Below are 16511 nucleotides of genomic sequence, written 5' to 3' on the forward strand. Positions count from 1 at the left end.
AGTTTATACAAGGAGAATGGCAGAAGGAAAAGCTACTGGGAGAGGAGCTGGGTGTGGAGCCTTCTCAGCCCCATGGAGGGTTGTAGACGCCTTTTTTTCTGCTCTGATTATTCTCTGGTTCCTTTCTTTCCTTCCCTTTCCCACTTTTTCCATTGGCCTCTGCCTCTACTCTCTCTTTCTCCCACTTTTCAAACAGCTCTCTTCTTCCAGTCCAAGTCCAAAGAACTGATCAGTTCAGTTCAGTTCAGCCACTCAGTCGTGTCCGACTCCTTGCAACCCCATGAACCGCAGCACGCTAGGCCTCCCTGTCCATCACCAACTCCCTGAGTCCACCCAAACCCATGTCCATCGAGTCGGTGATGCCATCCAACCATCTCATCCTCTGTCGTCCCCTTCTCCTCCTGCCCTCAATGTTTCCCAACATCAGGGTCTTTTCCAATGAGTCAGGTCTTTGCATCAGGTGGTCAAAGAACTGATAAACTCTTCCACAAATGGCCTGCCTTCCCCAAGAGTACCTGCCTTTTAAAAGTGGATTAGATAGAGAAAAAGGAAAAAAAAAACATTAATGGAAACAAAGGAATAGATGAGTGATTGTGAAATTCTAAGCTGAGAGGGAAGCAATGGAGTGGGAAGGAGAGAAACGTGGTAGAATTCTGGTGACTCTAAGGTGCCATAACTAGGAAAAGCAGTCATGCTGCTTTATATACAAAGGAGATGATGGAGTTGGCCAAAAAGTTTGTTCAGGGCTTTCCATACCATGTTACAGAAAAATCCAAACAAATTTTTTGGCCAACCCAATACATACTCTTTCTCACTGAAGCTTGTCAGACACAGATGCTCCAGAGAAGGTGAGAGAATGGGACCCTAGAAGAATCGCTTCTCAGTGCAATGTAGAGATCTGGCAAAGTACTGACAAATTTACTAGTAAGCTTACTACGGCTCTTAGGCAAACTCTAAAAAAAGGATACAACTGCCTGAACAAAATGGTTTTATTCTTTCAACAACTAGGTTGTTTCTTTGGAATATAAGCATTGTGGGGCTGAACAAAGAATACTAGCCATTCTCTCCATTGTTCTAGCTTTGAATTTTACTAATTTGATCATACACACACAGGTAGATACAGATGTTCTTGAAGACAGTGACTGTGCTGGGCAGAACATGGACCTCCAAAGACATCCTGCAAAATGTACTTTGCAGATGTGATTGAATTAAGGATATTGACATGGGATATCATCCTGGATTATCACATTAGGACCAATGTAATCACAAGGGTGTAATAAAGGGAAAATGGAGGCAGGGGAGTCATAGTCAGAGAAGGAGATAGTACAATGAAATGATTCATTTGCTGGTTGCCAAACACTGGAAGTGTCCAGAAGCCCAAAAAGACCGGAAAAGGAATTTTCTTCCAGAGTCTCCAGCATGAAGACACCTCTGCCGACACCTTGATTTTAGTCTCCGGAAACCCATTTCCAGCTTTCCGAATTCTGACCTCCAGAAGTGCAAGATTATAATTTGCTCGGTTTTAAGGCACTGCTGCTGCTGTACAGTGCTCAGTCATGTCCAAGTCTTTGTGACACTGTGGAATGTAGCCTCCCAGGCTCCTCTGTCCATGGGATTTTCCAGGCAAGAATACTGGAGTGGGTTGCCCTTTTCTCCTCCAGTTTAAGGCACTATTTGGCAGTAATTTGTTAGTTGCGATAGGAAACTAATACAATACCAAAAGTCATGAGTGTGGTGGCCACAGTGTAGGCATCTGGGTATAATTGCTGGTTGATCATTCTAATCTATGAAACCTAGAGTTTCTCAATATGAATACTGGATCTACCAAAGCCTAGTTTGTTCTGGTTTTCAGGATTTTTTTTCTGAAATATTCTAGGTCTCACAAACTCACAACACTACATCACAATGGAATCGGTGAAGTTTGGGAATCTGGTAAATGACCTCAGCTGGACTCACAAATTTGTTGGTCCCTGGTATTAGAATCCAGGGCCTGGAGAAGTTCCATCTGAACCTGGACATCTCTGCCAGGATGAGCCATTCCTCCACAAATCTGCCATGCTGCTTACTTATAATGGGGGTTTGGTTAATGAAACCTCTGAGCATCTTGAGTCACCTGTCACGTGGGTTTAGTGACTGCCATCCTTTGGAGAACACAGAATGCCTTTGAATTATGTTCAAAGAAAGGCGTGCATGCACACTCCCTCATGTCTGACTCTTTGTGACCCCATGGACTGTAGCCCGCCAGGCAACTCTATCCATGGGATTTCCCAGGCAAGAATACTGGAGTGGGTTGCCATTTCCTCCTCCAAGAGAAAGGAGTGCAGGAAGGTAAAAATCTAGACAGAGAAAGAAAGATTGAGGATGAAGGAAGGAAGCAAGGAGGGACTCTTTCTGCTGCCAATGGCAGGCAAAGCCTGGTGGCGAGCTAATGACTCCCACCCAATTTTCCACCTTAATTGGCCCGGTAATGCTGTGTACAGAGCATGCTAATCAGAGAATAAAAACTGAAACTGGAATACCTATTTTTTTAATTAAATTCTTGAAGAACTTGAATCAGTTTACTTTCAGATATTTATTTTATTCATTTTACTCACCTATAGACCAGGGCTTCAGAATGTCTGCTCCTTTTTCAAACTTCTTTTTGTTACTCTGAAAAATGGAAACAAATGCAAATACTCAATGTCATATTCTGAGCTAGGCACTGTATCAGACACTTCATATTTTTAAATGGTGCGAAATCCATTAGATAATTAGTATTGTCCCAGTTCTAAGATGAAGTGAGCATAACCAGAGTGAGTGACTTTCACAAGGACTCATTTCTGGTAGAGGGGCTGGTGTTCAGGCAGCAACCTATCTAAGGCCTAGATTCTTGAGGGCTCTGCTCATCTTTGTGAAGTGGAAGTTGCTCAGTCATGTCCAACTCTTTGCAACCCATGGACTGTAGCCCGCTAGGCTCCTCTGTCCATGGGGATTTTCCAGGAAAGAACACTGGAGTGGGTACTGTTCCCTCCTCCAGGGGTTCTTCCCAACCCAGGGATTGAATCCAGGACTCTAGCATTGCAGGCAGATTCTTTACCATATGAGCCACCAGGGATGTCCCTGCTCATCTTTGGGTTCATTCAATATTTATCTGGGCTTCTCTGGTGGCTCAGCAATAAAATATCTGCTTGCAATGCAGAAGATTGGGTTTGATCCTTGGGTCAGGAAGATCTCCTGGAGAAGAAAATGGCAACCCACTCCAGCATTCTTGCCTGGAGAATCCTGTGGACAGAGGAGCCTGGCAGGGCTACAGTCCATGGCGTTGCAAGAGTTGGACATGACTTAGTGACTGAACCACCACCATCCACCAATATTTACCTGACATTTGTTTAGTACCTACTGTGTACCAGGCATTGTTCAGTGAGATGCAGACAACAGTGAACAAAGACAATAATTACTGTCCTCAAAATATTTACATTCCACTGTGTTGGCAAGACTCTGGGTTTACTTCATTGGTACCCTAGGATATTCAGCAATATATACATCATATGGCAGTCAGAGAGATGATTAATTCTGACCAACATCCTAGTTATATTTTCCATGGGCACCTGACTTCAACCTTAACATGAGCCCAGAGAGAGTTCTGAGTTCACACATCATGTTAATTTGCATATTTAACAAAAATGGTTGGAATTACACATTTGATTCAGGTTTTATCTCTAGATGACTCCAAAGGGATGACAGGAAATTGTGTATTTCTCAAGTACCTCTGCCTTCTGTCCTGCTCTTTGAGGACTTGAACACTCCAGGGCTAGCAAGGCAGCTGGCCTGGACTGGATGTTCCTTAAATACTGAATCCAAGTATGTGTGTGTGATTCTCTCAGTTGTGCCTGACTCTTTGTGGCCCCATGGACTGTATCCAGCCAGGCTCCTCTGCACATGGAATTCTCCAGGCAAGAAGACTGGAGTGGGTTGCCATTTCCTACTCCAGGGGATCTTCCTGACCTGGGGATCGAACCTGGGACCCCTGCATTGCAGGCAGATTCTTTATTGTCTGAGCCACCTGATACAGATGCATTGAATCCAAAGTCTCCTTAATGTGGGAATTCAATAAATTCTTTCATGTGGGTAATTCCCATAGCTCCCTACACTTCTCATAACTTCTGTCTCACATTACTTTTCCATGCTGCCAGAAGTACAGTGTAATTTCTATGAAAATGAGTTTTTCACTTTTAAAATATTTTTAACAGTCAGTGAATGGAATTACTACCATAATTGTTGAAACACATAGATGTGTGAGGCAAAGGAAAATGTTTTGGTGTATATACGTAGAAACATGAATACCTGTGCTATAAAGCACTTATAGGCATGCGTGTCTCAAAGATGGAACTCTTGGAGCAGCCTGCCACCTTCAGGATAACTTCACAATTAACACAACCAGAGAACACTGGTTCTAGCCTCTGTAAATTTCAAATACCAATTCCAATAAAAACATTTCATGATAGTCAATGGTGGAAGCTATGTTCCTTGTAGAACTTTTTCTATGATTACTATATGCAATAATTTTATTAGTTTTCTTTAAAAAAAAAAAAACAGCCCTTTCTTTAGTTTGAGATTCTTTTAAAAATCATTACTTAACTTACTGTGTTGTATCATTTCACTGCTTTTGAACCTCATTTTGCTAAGGAGAGCTGAGAACCCTAAAAACAGATCTTGCAGCCACCGTCTGCAAAATACTGTAACTCTGGAAACTGCTACTTTTTAGTGGGTTCTTTATGAATTAATGACAATATTTTTGAAGAATCTTAAATAAAAGCAACACAGTAATCCTTTCAGTGGGAGGAGGAGGAAGAGGGAGAGAAGGGGAGGGAGGGAGGGAGAGAGAGAAAAAGGAAGATTACGAAAACATGTAACACCATTCGTTTTTGTTGTTGTCTGTTTTTTTCCTATTGGCTATTCCTTTCACTAAGTTATAAGGAGGTCTCCGTGGCTTAAAAAGAATAAGAAAGGTATAGAACAAAGGAGAAATAGGCTAAGGAATGATGCAATGACTCAATACTTAATGGCATACAGACACAAATTAGAATTTAAAATACACAGAAAGAAGGAAAAGGAGAGCATAACAGAAATCGATAGGTCAAATGCGTTACGAGAGCGCGATGTAGAAGATTATGGAAAAAAGAGATCAGGGCTCCGATTCAAACGCAACAGGAAACGGGATAGAAAAATAAGCGACATTTACAAAGAGCGACAGAACAAATAGTAATCGAGAATGAGTAAACTTTCACTATTTTCCTTTCACAAAAGGAGGAAAGGGCTGTTTTAGAACCTTCCTTTAGCCATTAATTACATTTTTATTGGCTTCCTCTGGTTGCACAGACCTGTACAAGGACTCAAGGTCAATCTGCTTAGACTTTGATTCTCAGCCTGCAACTTTGGGATCACGTGGGAAACTTGAACCAACGTCAGGCCTCACTCGTGACGGATTAAATCAGAAAACCTGGGGGAAAACCCGGCAAGAAAATTGTTTTAAAGCTTCCCGCCTGACTCCACTGGCCTGTAGAGCGTAAAAACAAGGCGTGCCCAAGCCCTAAGTCCCGCCCCAAATCGCGGGAAGCAGCCACAGGTGGAAGCATGTCTCCGCCCCAGAGGGAGGCGCTCCCTTTGAGATACTCTGGGTGGAGACGCGGCGTGTGCCCTCCCGACCGCTAGGGGGCGAACTGCACGCATCTAGCGCCCGTTTGCAAGCTCCAGCGCGGGTCGACCCCAGAAGTGCGCATGCTCGCGTGTGTCGGAGGTCGCCCGCGCCGCTGTTTAACCACGTGTGGTGTAACTGAGGGCATCATGCTGTGAAGAAATGGGGGCTGCGGTGGCTCGCGCAATCAGGAATTTCAACCTAGAGAACCGGGCGGAACGGGAAATCAGCAGAATGAAGCCCTCCCCCGCTCCCAGGCACCCCTCCACCAAGAACCTCCTGCGAGAGCAGATGAGCAGTAAGTAGTGCCGGGGCGCCTCAGCCCCGGCGCTCGCGCTCCGGGTGCGGGTTGAGTGGTGGACCTCGGTGCAGTGGTGGTGGTGCCCGGGGTCAGCTGCAGTCACCCGGGTCAGCCGAACTCGGGAAGGCGGAGCCACCGTGCTGGTGACATTGAGACTGTCTCCTTGCTCCCGCGGAGTCGGCGGCTCCGCCTACTCCTTAGTCCTGGAGGTGTCGGCGTCTGCCCATGCTGACCCCGCCCTCGCCGGCTTTAATGCTCTGCGGCATGGTACAAGGAATCAAAATCAGAAGGAATCGTATGCAAGAGAACTCTCTAGACGTCTTCGCAGAACAGTAGACACCGAACTTGACCTAGCATTATGAGTTACATTTAAAACACGTCCTATTGTGTTCGAGTGAATGTTGATTAAGCAAAAAATAAAGTGACTGTCTCAAACAGAAAGCAACTCACAGATTTAGAAAACGAATTTATGGTTGCGGCGGAGCAGGGGGCGCGGTAAGGGATAGTTAGGGACTTTGGGAAGGTCATGTACACACTGCTATATTTAAAATGGGTAACCAATAACGACCTATTGTATAGCATATGGAATTCTGCTCAATATTATGTGCTAGCCTGGATAGGAGGGGGATTTGGGGGAGAATGGATACATGTATATGTATGGCTAAGTCCTTTCCCTGTTCACCTGAAACTACCACAGTATTGTTAATCAGCTATACCCCAATACAAAATAAAAATTTTAAAGTTCGGGGGAAAAAAAAGACTGTTTTAAGGTTAGGAACTTATAGGAAATTTTCTTTGGCTCTACAGTTGTAACATTCTTTTTCTTTCCTTAGGCCATCCAGAAATTAAGGGAGAAATTGATAGAAAAGATGACAAACTGCTGTCATTACTAAAAGATGTGTATGTTGATTCCCAAGATCCCGTGTCTTCTTTGCAGGTAATATGTGTTTTCATTAAGTAAATATATAATTTAACTCCTTGGCGCTCCAGGAGAATCAGGTAGAGAAGTGTGGCAAATAGTAAAAGAGAGTGAGGGCTCTGCAAGTGTAAAAGTGTCGGTGTGCTTCTGAATCAGAATGCAGAGCTTTGGCAAAGTTGAAGCACAGAGGTCTAAGCAAGATACAGATGCCTCCATTCATTGGATCTTTACAGAAATCTAAAAGATGTTAAAAAATAAGTAAAAGACTTGTGAAAGTATTGGTTGAATGCACCTCTGTTACTTCAGAATTTATAGGATTTGCTAGGGAACTTCTACCAAATGACAATTGGTCACTTGAATGACATTTGAATGACACCAAGAGAAAGCTTTAATACTATTTTCTCTTCAGTGGTTTGAGGTATGTTCTGATCTCAGAGCATTTTTTAGTGTTGTTGTGATTTCCCTGGTGGCTCAGATGGTAAAGCATCTGCCTACAATGTGGGAGACGTGGATTCAACCCCTGGGTCAGGAAGATCCTCTGGAGAAGGAAATGGCAACCCACTCCAGTACTCTTGCCTGGAAAATCCCATGGACGAAGGAGCCTGGTAGGCTACAGTCCATGGGGTGGCAAAGAGTCTGACGTGACTGAGTGACTAAACTTTCACTTTCAACTTCTGTTGGTTTTTTAAGGAAAAAAAACCAACTTTTTTTTGTTTGTTTTTTAAGAAAATATTCAGATAGGATTTGTAAAAACAGGGAGATCGCAGAATACACTGGGAGTGGGAACCAGTATGTAAATATCAGGCACAAGTGCTCTGGGTACAGTGATGAACACAGCAGTTCTAGCCCTTGCTCTCAGAGTGCTTAGAGTGTGTGAGGGACACAGGCATTAAACAAATGAGCAACCACAGGTACATAATTACTAAGTCTGTAAAGAAGAAATGTAGGCACTGAGCCTGTCAGAGGGAGCTTTTTGAGACAGAAGGATCAGGGATGGTTTCTGAGGCAGTGGCATTCAGACTCAGGCCTGAACAATGGGTGTGTTAGCCAGATGAGTTCATGGGGGCAGGAAGCGTCTAAGTAGGGAGAAGAGTTTGATTAAAGGAGAGGGAAGTTCCAGTGACAATTCCCTTTTCATTCTAAAATTCTCCAATGTCTTTCTCTGTAGATAGGCAATAAACTGCACAGATATGTTGATAGTTATTAGTATAATTTTAACTAGGGAAGAGAAAACTCAAATGTAAAATAAGATTTGTAACAACAGTTACAGGGTTCAGTTATCAGATGGTCACACACACACACAAATAAATATATAGGAGTTGATGTTTGTGTTCTTTATATTATGTTTAGACAGGTGTTGGATAATACTTTGGGATTGTTTCTCTCACATGTACTTATTCATTCTAAAATTAACTCTTGGGGAACAAAAAACATTTAATACTTCTTATGTATAAAATACAGGAATGTAAATATAATACTTAGGAGATACACAGTGGTGTTAAAATTTCTTGGAGGAGTATTAGGAAAAATCTGAAAAGACTCATTTATGGGCAAGTGATAGTGAAGAAAAGGTTGAAGTGCCTATTTATGTTCTTTGTCTCTTTTCCTTTTGGGCGGTTCATAATTTTCTTAATGATTTGTGATGTCTTTAGACATCAGTGGTGCTGTGGCTGTCATATGTCAAATTATTTTTGTCTGACTTTTTATCTATTGCTATTCAAAATTTTGTGAAATATGTTAGCCTTTTTGTCTTTCATTGTATGGACTTAGTCTAACATAAAGACAGTCTTCTATATTTTCTCAGTACTTTTAGGATTATATATTTTATGTTAAAATCTTTATTTGGCATTAAATAAAGTTTTTGGTGAGGGAGAACTTTTCAACTGGATGGTCAGTTGTCTAAATATAATTTATTGAATAACCCAGTCCTTTTCCCACTCATTTAAAATGCTAATACATACACTTATAAGTCTGTTAACAGATTCATCAGTTCTATTTATTTTCCTATGTCTACACTAGAATTATACTATTTTAATGAATAAAACTTTGTAAAGTATCTTGATACCTGTTATGATCTTTCTTTCTTTCTTTTCAGAAGTTCTTTGACTCTTGCCACACATTTTTTCCCCGTATGAACAGGTTCTTAAAAAGTCCTATTTTGATTTTGAGTGTAACTAAATTAGAATTTATAGATTAATTGGGGAGAATTAACATTTTTGTTTTATTGAGTCTTTGGAGGGTAAAGGGAAGATTGTTACTATGGGATCTCTTTTGTCCCTAAGTTTTTAACTATTTATTGCTAATATGTCACACAAAAAAGTGATTTTTGTATTGCAGGTACCTGCTTTGCTAGGTTATTCTCTTTGTTTTTCAGTTGATTCTCTTATATTTTTCTAAAGGTATTCTCATACCATTGGAATGGAATTACAGTTTTCTTTCTTTCTGGTATTTATACTTAATTCTCCTCTTACTGTGTCTATTCTATCCTGTTCTTGCCTTGCATAGGGTGCCTGTAATTAATTAAAATAAAGTGATTTGGTCTGATTGAAAAATACTTTTATCACAGTTAGGATGTTTTGTTCTATTTTTAATTTGTTAAGAGTTTTGTTTTTTTTTTTAATTAAAAGGATGTTGAATTTATCAGATTTTTTCAGTGTCATAATATTAATTTTAGTATTTAATGTTAACCAGAAGGGAAAACTGAATTTAAAAAGTATGTATTAGGTGGTAGGAAGATACAGGAATAGGAAGATAAGGGAAAGTTGAGTTTTTGGAAAGTGAAGAAGTTGTTAGGAGTGTTTCAGGCCAGAGTTACAATATGAAGGTACGAGACTGTGTGGTGCCTTTAGAGTTCAGTACAGCTGGGAGCTTCCCAGGTGGCTCAGTGGTAAAGAATCTGCCAGTGCAGGAGCTGCAAGAGACTTGGGTTCATTACCTGGGTGGGGAAGATCTCCTGGAGGAGGGAGGCAGTGGCAGCCCACTCCAGTATTCTTGCCTGGGAAATCTCATGGATAGAGGAGCCTGCTGGGGTTGCAAAGGATTGGACACAACTGAGCAACTGAGAATGCACACACCCACAGAAGAAAGTATGAGGGATGAATTTGGGTTGATGAAATGGGATGGGGTAGAAAGTAATAGGGGCCAAATCATGAAGGTCGTCATTTGTCTTGCTAAGGAATTTGAGTTTTATCCTGAGAGCAGTTGGAAGTCATTGAAGAGTTTCCTGTGGAAGAGTGACTTCAGATTTGCTTCATTCTTAGGGCAGTTTTGACGGTGGGCTGGGAGCGAGGGAGGGAAAGGCATTTTATCCAGTTAAGAGGAGACCAGGCTTTTGCAGTAGTTCCTGTAAGAGATATTGGCTTGAACAAGGGTAATTAGTGACTGGGAGAGAAGTGAACAGGTTTGAGAGAGACTTAGAAACATGAGCAGGATTTGGTCATTGATTGGTCATAATGAGTGAGGAGAGGGAAATGTCAAATATAACATAAGAGAAACTTTGAGTTTTGAAGTGGGCTGTGGGAGGTGGGTGGAGTTGGTCACTGAGCTAGAGAATATGGGGACAAAATTGTATTTTCAGAGAAAAGGGATAAGTTCAGCTTTAGACAAGTTGATCTTTGAGGTACTTATAGGTTATCAAGTAAAAATGTAGTTAGTCATTTGGGAATTAGGATCTGAAAGTCAGGAGAAAGGTCAAGGTTTGAGACCATATTTGAGAGTCATTGATGTGTGGATCATAATAATGAGGGGGTGGTGGGATTGCTTGGGGGAAATGTGTAGAGTGAGGAGAGGGCCTGGGCCAGAACTTGGGGGCATACTAACATTTACAGGGTAGCTGAAGCGAAATAGACCACAAGGAAGGAACCACTGCAGAGACAGATGGAACACTAGGAGAGAGGTGGTATGAAAACCAAAGGAAAAATAGTTGTGGGTATGTGGGAGTGGTCAGCAGTGTCTGCTTAAAAAGTGTCCTCTGGATTAAGGTGTAGTCCTCTGGATTTGAGATCACAGGCACTATTTTTTAAAGCTGAACTGAAAAGAAGGAAACTGGTCATAAAAGAAGAGTTGGTGTTGGGTTTGATAAGTGTTTGTAAAAGTTGGTGACTAGAGCACTTTCATATTTTTATAAAAAGCAGTAGTAGGCAGGGCACATTTGAAAGGAAAAGTAAAGGGGCAGGGGCCGGTAGTTGATGTAGCTGATAGAGGAATGAAATACAGAGCACAAACCCAAGGATTAAGCTTGGATCAGACAGGTGGGAAGACGGGTGTGGATAGGAGGTTTTATTTATATTTGTTGAAATCTTGGAGGCATTATTTCATTTCCTCTGAAGAGGCAAGATCTCTAGCAACATTTGAGTTCACTCAAGGTGTTTGGAGGCACATAATATAAATCTGATGCTGTAAAGAGCAATATTGCATAGGAACCTAGAATGTTAGGTCCATGAATCAAGACAAATTGGAAGTGATCAAACAGGAGATGGCAAAAGTGAATGTCAACATTTTAGGAATCAGTGAACTAAAATGGACTGGAATGGGTGAATTTAACTCAAATGACCATTATATCTCCTACTGTGGGCAAGAAGCCCTTAGAAGAAATGGAGTGGCCATCATAGTCAACAAAAGAGTCCGAAATGCAATACTTGGATGCAGTCTCAAAAACGACAGAATGATCTCTGTTTGTTTCCAAGGCAAACCGTTCAGTATCATGGTAATCCAAGTCTATGCCTTGACCAGTAATGCTGAAGAAGCTGAAGTTGAATGGTTCTATGAAGACCTAAAAGACCTTCTAGAACTAACACCAAAAAAGAATGTCTTCATCATAGGGGACTAGAATGCGAAGGTAGGAAGTCATGGAATACCTGGAGTAACAGGCGAATTTGGCCTTGGAGTACAGAATGAAGGAGGGCAAAGGCTAATAGAGTTTTGCCAAGAGAATGCACAAGTAATAGCAAACACCCTCTTCCAACAACATAAGAGAAGACTCGACACGTGGACATCACCAGATGGTCAACACCGAAATCAGATTGATTATATTCTTTGCAGCCAAAGATGGAGAAGCTCTATACAGTCAGCAAAAACAAGACTGGGAGCTGACTGTGGCTCAGATCATGAACTCCTTATTGCCAAATTCAGAATTAAATTGAAGAAAGTGGGGAAAACCACTAGACCATTCAGGTATGACCTAAACCAAATCCGTAACGATTATACAGTGGAAGTCAGAAATAGATTTAAGGGACTAGATCCGATAGAGTGCCTGATGAGCTATGGACAGAGGTTCGTGACATTGTACAGGAGACAAAGGGTCAAGACCATCCCCAAGAAAAAGAAATGCAAAAAAGCAAAATGGCTGTCTGAGGAGGCCTTACAAATAGCTGGGAAAAGAAGAGAAGCAAAAAGCAAAGGAGAAAAGGAAAGATATTCCCATCTGAACGCAGGGTTCCAAAGAATAGCAAGGAGAGATAAGAAAGCCTTCTTCAGTGATCAGTGCAAAGAAATAGAGGAAAACAGTGGAGTGGGAAAGACTAGAGATCTCTTCAAGAAAATTAGAGCTACCAAGGGAACATTTCATGCAAAGATGGGCTCAATAAAGGACAGAAATTGTGTGGACCTAATAGAAGCAGAAGATATTAAGAAGAGGTGGGAAAAATACACAGAAGACCTATACAAAAAAGATCTTCACGATCCAGTTAATCACTATGGTGTGATCACTCACCTAGAGCCAGATATCCTGAAATGTGAAGTCAGGTGGGTCTTAGGGAGCATCATTACGAGCAAAGCTAGTGGAGGTGATGGAATTCCAGTTGAACAATTTCAAGTCCTAAAAGATGATGCTACGAAAGTGCTGCTCTCAATATGGCAGCAAATTTGGAAAACTCAGCAGTGGCCACAGGACTGGAAAAGGTCAGTTTTCATTCCAATCCCACAGAAAGGCAATGCCAAAGAATGCTCACACTGCTGCACAATTGCACTCATCTCACACACTAGAAAAGTAATGCTCAAAATTCTCCAAGTCAGGCTTCAGCAATACATGAATCGTGAACTTCCAGATGTTCAAGCTGGATTTAGAAAAAGCAGAGGAACCAGAGATCAAATTGCCAACATCCACTGGATCATTGAAAAAGTAAGAGAGTTCCAGAAGAACATCTGTTTCTGCTTTATTGACTATGCCAAAGCCTTTGACTGTGTGGATCAGAATAAAATGTGGAAAATTCTGAAAGAGATGGGAATACCAGACCACCTAACCTGCCTCTTGAGATATGTGTATGCAGGTCAGGAAGCAACAGTTAGAACTGGACATGGAACAATAGACTGGTTCCAAATAGGAAAAGGAGTACGTCAAGGCTGTATATTGTCACGTGCTTATTTAACTTATATGCAGAATACATCATGAGAAACGCTGGGCTGGATGAAGCATGAGCTGGAATCAAGATTTCTGGGAGAAATATAAATAATCTCAGATATGCAGATTTTACCACCCTTATGGCAGAAAGTGAAGAAGAACTAAAGACTCTCTTGATGAAAGTGAAAGAGGAGAGTGAAAATGTTGACTTAAAGCTCAACATTCAGAAAACTAAGATCATGGCATCTGGTCCCATCACTTCATGGGAAATAGATGGAGAAATGTGGAAACAGTGGCAGACTATTTTCTTGGGCTCCAAAATTACTGTAGATGGTGATTGCAGCCATGAAATTAAATGACGCTTACTCCTTGGAAGAAAACTTATGACCTACCTAGACAGCATGTTAAAAAGCAGAGACACCACTTTGCCAACAAAGGTCCATCTAGTCAATCAAGGCTATGGTTTTTCCAGTGGTCATGTATGGATGTGAGAGTTGGACTATAAAGAAAGCTGAGTGGCAAAGAAATGATGCTTTTGAACTGTGGTGTTGGAGAAGACTCTTGAGTGTCCTTTGGACTGCAAGGAGATCCAACCAGTCCATCCTAAAGGAGATCAGTTCTGGGTGTTCATTGGAAAAACTGATGCTGAAGCTGAAACTCCAATACTTTGGCCACCTGATGCGAAGAATTGACTCACTGGAAAAGACCCTGATGCTGGGAAAGATTGAAGGCAGGAGGAGAAGGGGACGACAGAGGATGAGATGGTTGGATGGCATCACCGACTCAATGGACATGAGTTTGAGTAAACTCCGGAAGTTGGTGATGGACAGGGAGGCCTGGCGTGCTGCGCAGCATGGGGTTGCAAAGAGTCGGACACGACTGAGCAACTGAACTAAATATGAATACAAAGCTAAGAAAAAGGATGAAGATTGTCAGGTAAGCTGTTAGAGCAGCATCAGGATCCTGCCCTTCTAAAGCAGTTTATTTTTTCCAATTAACTTGTTATTCTTGTTATTCAGAGATCATATATAGTTCATATATACTTCAATATATCAATATACTTCATATATTAATATGAAGTAATGTGGTGAGTGGATGGTATCCATTTGATTGTTTTCTACCTAAATTTAATGATTGAACTATGGTTGTGAAATGGTGATATGGCAAAAGCGCCATCAAACTATGACTCACCATAAAGAGAAAATGTAGTTTGGAGAAGCATGGGTAATATTTGTTTGAAGAAGAATAATAGAGATTCAAGGCACAAAAGTAGATGTCAAATCTTTGCTTTCATCATAAAAGCCTGTTTTTTGGTTTTTGTCTTTTGATGCTAGGTAAAGGATGCCAGAACACGTCAGAAGCCTAAGGAGTTCAGGTTGCCGAAAGACCATCAGTTTGACATGATGAACGTTACGAACATTCCGAAAGGCAAAATTTCCATTGTAGAGGCATTGACACTTCTCAATAATCATAAACTTTATCCAGACACATGGACTGCTAAGAAAATAGCTGAAGAATACCATCTTGAACAGCAAGATGTAAATTCCCTTCTCAAATATTTTGTTACTTTTGAAGTCAAAATCTTCCCTCCTGAAGGCAAGAAAGCAATACAATCAAAATGAAGAGAATCTTGACTTTTCCTGTCCTCATCCCCATGCCCTGTTTATTTTCCTCATTTGTAGCATGTTAAATTATATAAATTACCAATTGTGTCGAGCTTCCTCCTCAGAGCTTGCTATTTATGAACTCTTCTGAATTTTCAGCGTGGCTGATAGGATTGATTTTTCTCTCTTTTAAACTTTAGTTTGGTTTAGTTTGTGTTCTTATGTAATATCAGCATGACTAATCAGCACATGTATAAATTTACTGTAAATAAAAGTTACTGTATTTTAAGCAAATCTATCATCAGCTGTTAAACTGGTCATGTAGCCTCTTGGGAAATGTCCTGAATCCTTTGTTTAACATTCAGAGCTTCATCTTCCAGTGTAGGTGGCTGGTTTATTCTTCCTGTGGAATAGTGAAAGGAAGAGTTTTCCTGACTCTTAAGACTGTGACTTTTTTTTGTTGTTGAGGAAAGGGATGCTTGACATTGAAGTCCTATAACAGTGTTTCCTGAATAAAGGCAGACAGGAGACTGGATACAAAACAGTAGAAAATATATTTTTATTACTATTCCAAGGAATAAGAACTAGCGGAGCCTTACTTTGTTTTGAATGAGTTTTACATATGAAATAACTTTTAAAAAATACAAGCAAGAATAGGTGTTTATAAAATTTTGTCAGCCTCTGCTTTGACAACCAAACAGGTAAGTCCAAAAGCTTTCAGAGAGGCAGGCAGTGGAAACTCTCTGAAAAAAAAATAAGTTTTCTGTGGACTTAATGTAAAAGTACAAGAAAATTTTAAAGCATAGTTAAAAAACCATGGTAAATTGAATTTGGTGATCAAATACATGTGTTTTTTTCCAATTTAAATACTGGTTGAAAGAAGAGATAAAAAATAGCAAGTAGAAATATAAAGTGTGATCACTGGAAAAGACTTGGAAAATTGCTGTCTCGATCATTAGCACAGTGTGAGTCAGTACTAGGGTCTCAGCAAGACTGTAAGTTTAGCTCTGTCATATTACTACCTCTGGGAGTTTGGGTAGATTGCATAACCTCTTTGAGATTGTTTCTTCTATAAAATGAATATAATGCTGCTTTATTAAGTCAAAAGGTTACTGTGAAGATGCATAATAACTACAAAGGATGGAACAAATTCGACTTGAATTTTTGCAGTTGAGATGAGAAGCCTGGGGAAGTTTCTTGACCTATTTAAGATTATTCTGTAGTTTATGACATAGTCAGGCCCAGAATTTAGGATTTTAAAGTCCTAGTAGTATATTTTTTCTGTGAGCTATGGGAATATTCATAGAATGTGGTAAGAAAAATTTCAAGTTATCAGTGTTTTTCTGAGGGAAGACAGGCATCCCCTACTTCGCAGGGATTTCCCATGGAAATAACATGGAAGCTGCTGAGGAATTAAGCATGATGATGAAATGAGGCCTTTGTAATGCTGAGAAGAGAAAAACTGACAGAGATGGGAGAATTTTAAGCTGTGTTCAGATGCAGTTTCATTATGTGAATAAACTATACCTAGACCATATTTGGTTCAAAACTGTTTTTTTAAGAAAACAAGAATTCTGTCTATAAAATTGTGTTTTAAAACTCTGATAACTCAAATCATCAAAACTTTTTCTTTACCAAATAAAGGTCAATACCTGTACTTGAATCATGGTAATGCT

The 16511-nt window shown here is 40.6% G+C and overlaps 2 protein-coding genes across 4 annotated transcripts in view; both read left to right on the forward strand.

Moving 5' to 3' along the window:
- Positions 1-5795: 5795 nt before the first annotated feature.
- On the forward strand, positions 5796-16498 carry NDUFAF4 (NADH:ubiquinone oxidoreductase complex assembly factor 4). The gene is made up of 3 exons (XM_081530379.1): positions 5796-5972; positions 6809-6912; positions 14566-16498. Exons 1-3 carry the CDS (start codon positions 5837-5839, stop codon positions 14851-14853), a joined length of 528 nt encoding a protein of 175 aa, XP_081386505.1. The 5' UTR covers positions 5796-5836; the 3' UTR covers positions 14854-16498.
- GPR63 (G protein-coupled receptor 63) overlaps positions 11728-16511 on the forward strand; it is a 127195-nt gene continuing 122411 nt past the window's right edge. For all 3 annotated transcript variants that reach the window (XM_081530374.1, XM_081530378.1, XM_081530375.1), the window contains exon 1: positions 11728-12066. The gene's annotated coding sequence lies outside the window, so the exon portion shown is untranslated. The remainder of the gene's footprint in view (positions 12067-16511) is intronic.

Source organism: Giraffa tippelskirchi, chromosome 9 (assembly GCF_054371585.1).
Source record: "Giraffa tippelskirchi isolate mGirTip1 chromosome 9, T2T-mGirTip1v1.2.pri, whole genome shotgun sequence".
Taxonomy (NCBI): domain Eukaryota; kingdom Metazoa; phylum Chordata; class Mammalia; order Artiodactyla; family Giraffidae; genus Giraffa; species Giraffa tippelskirchi.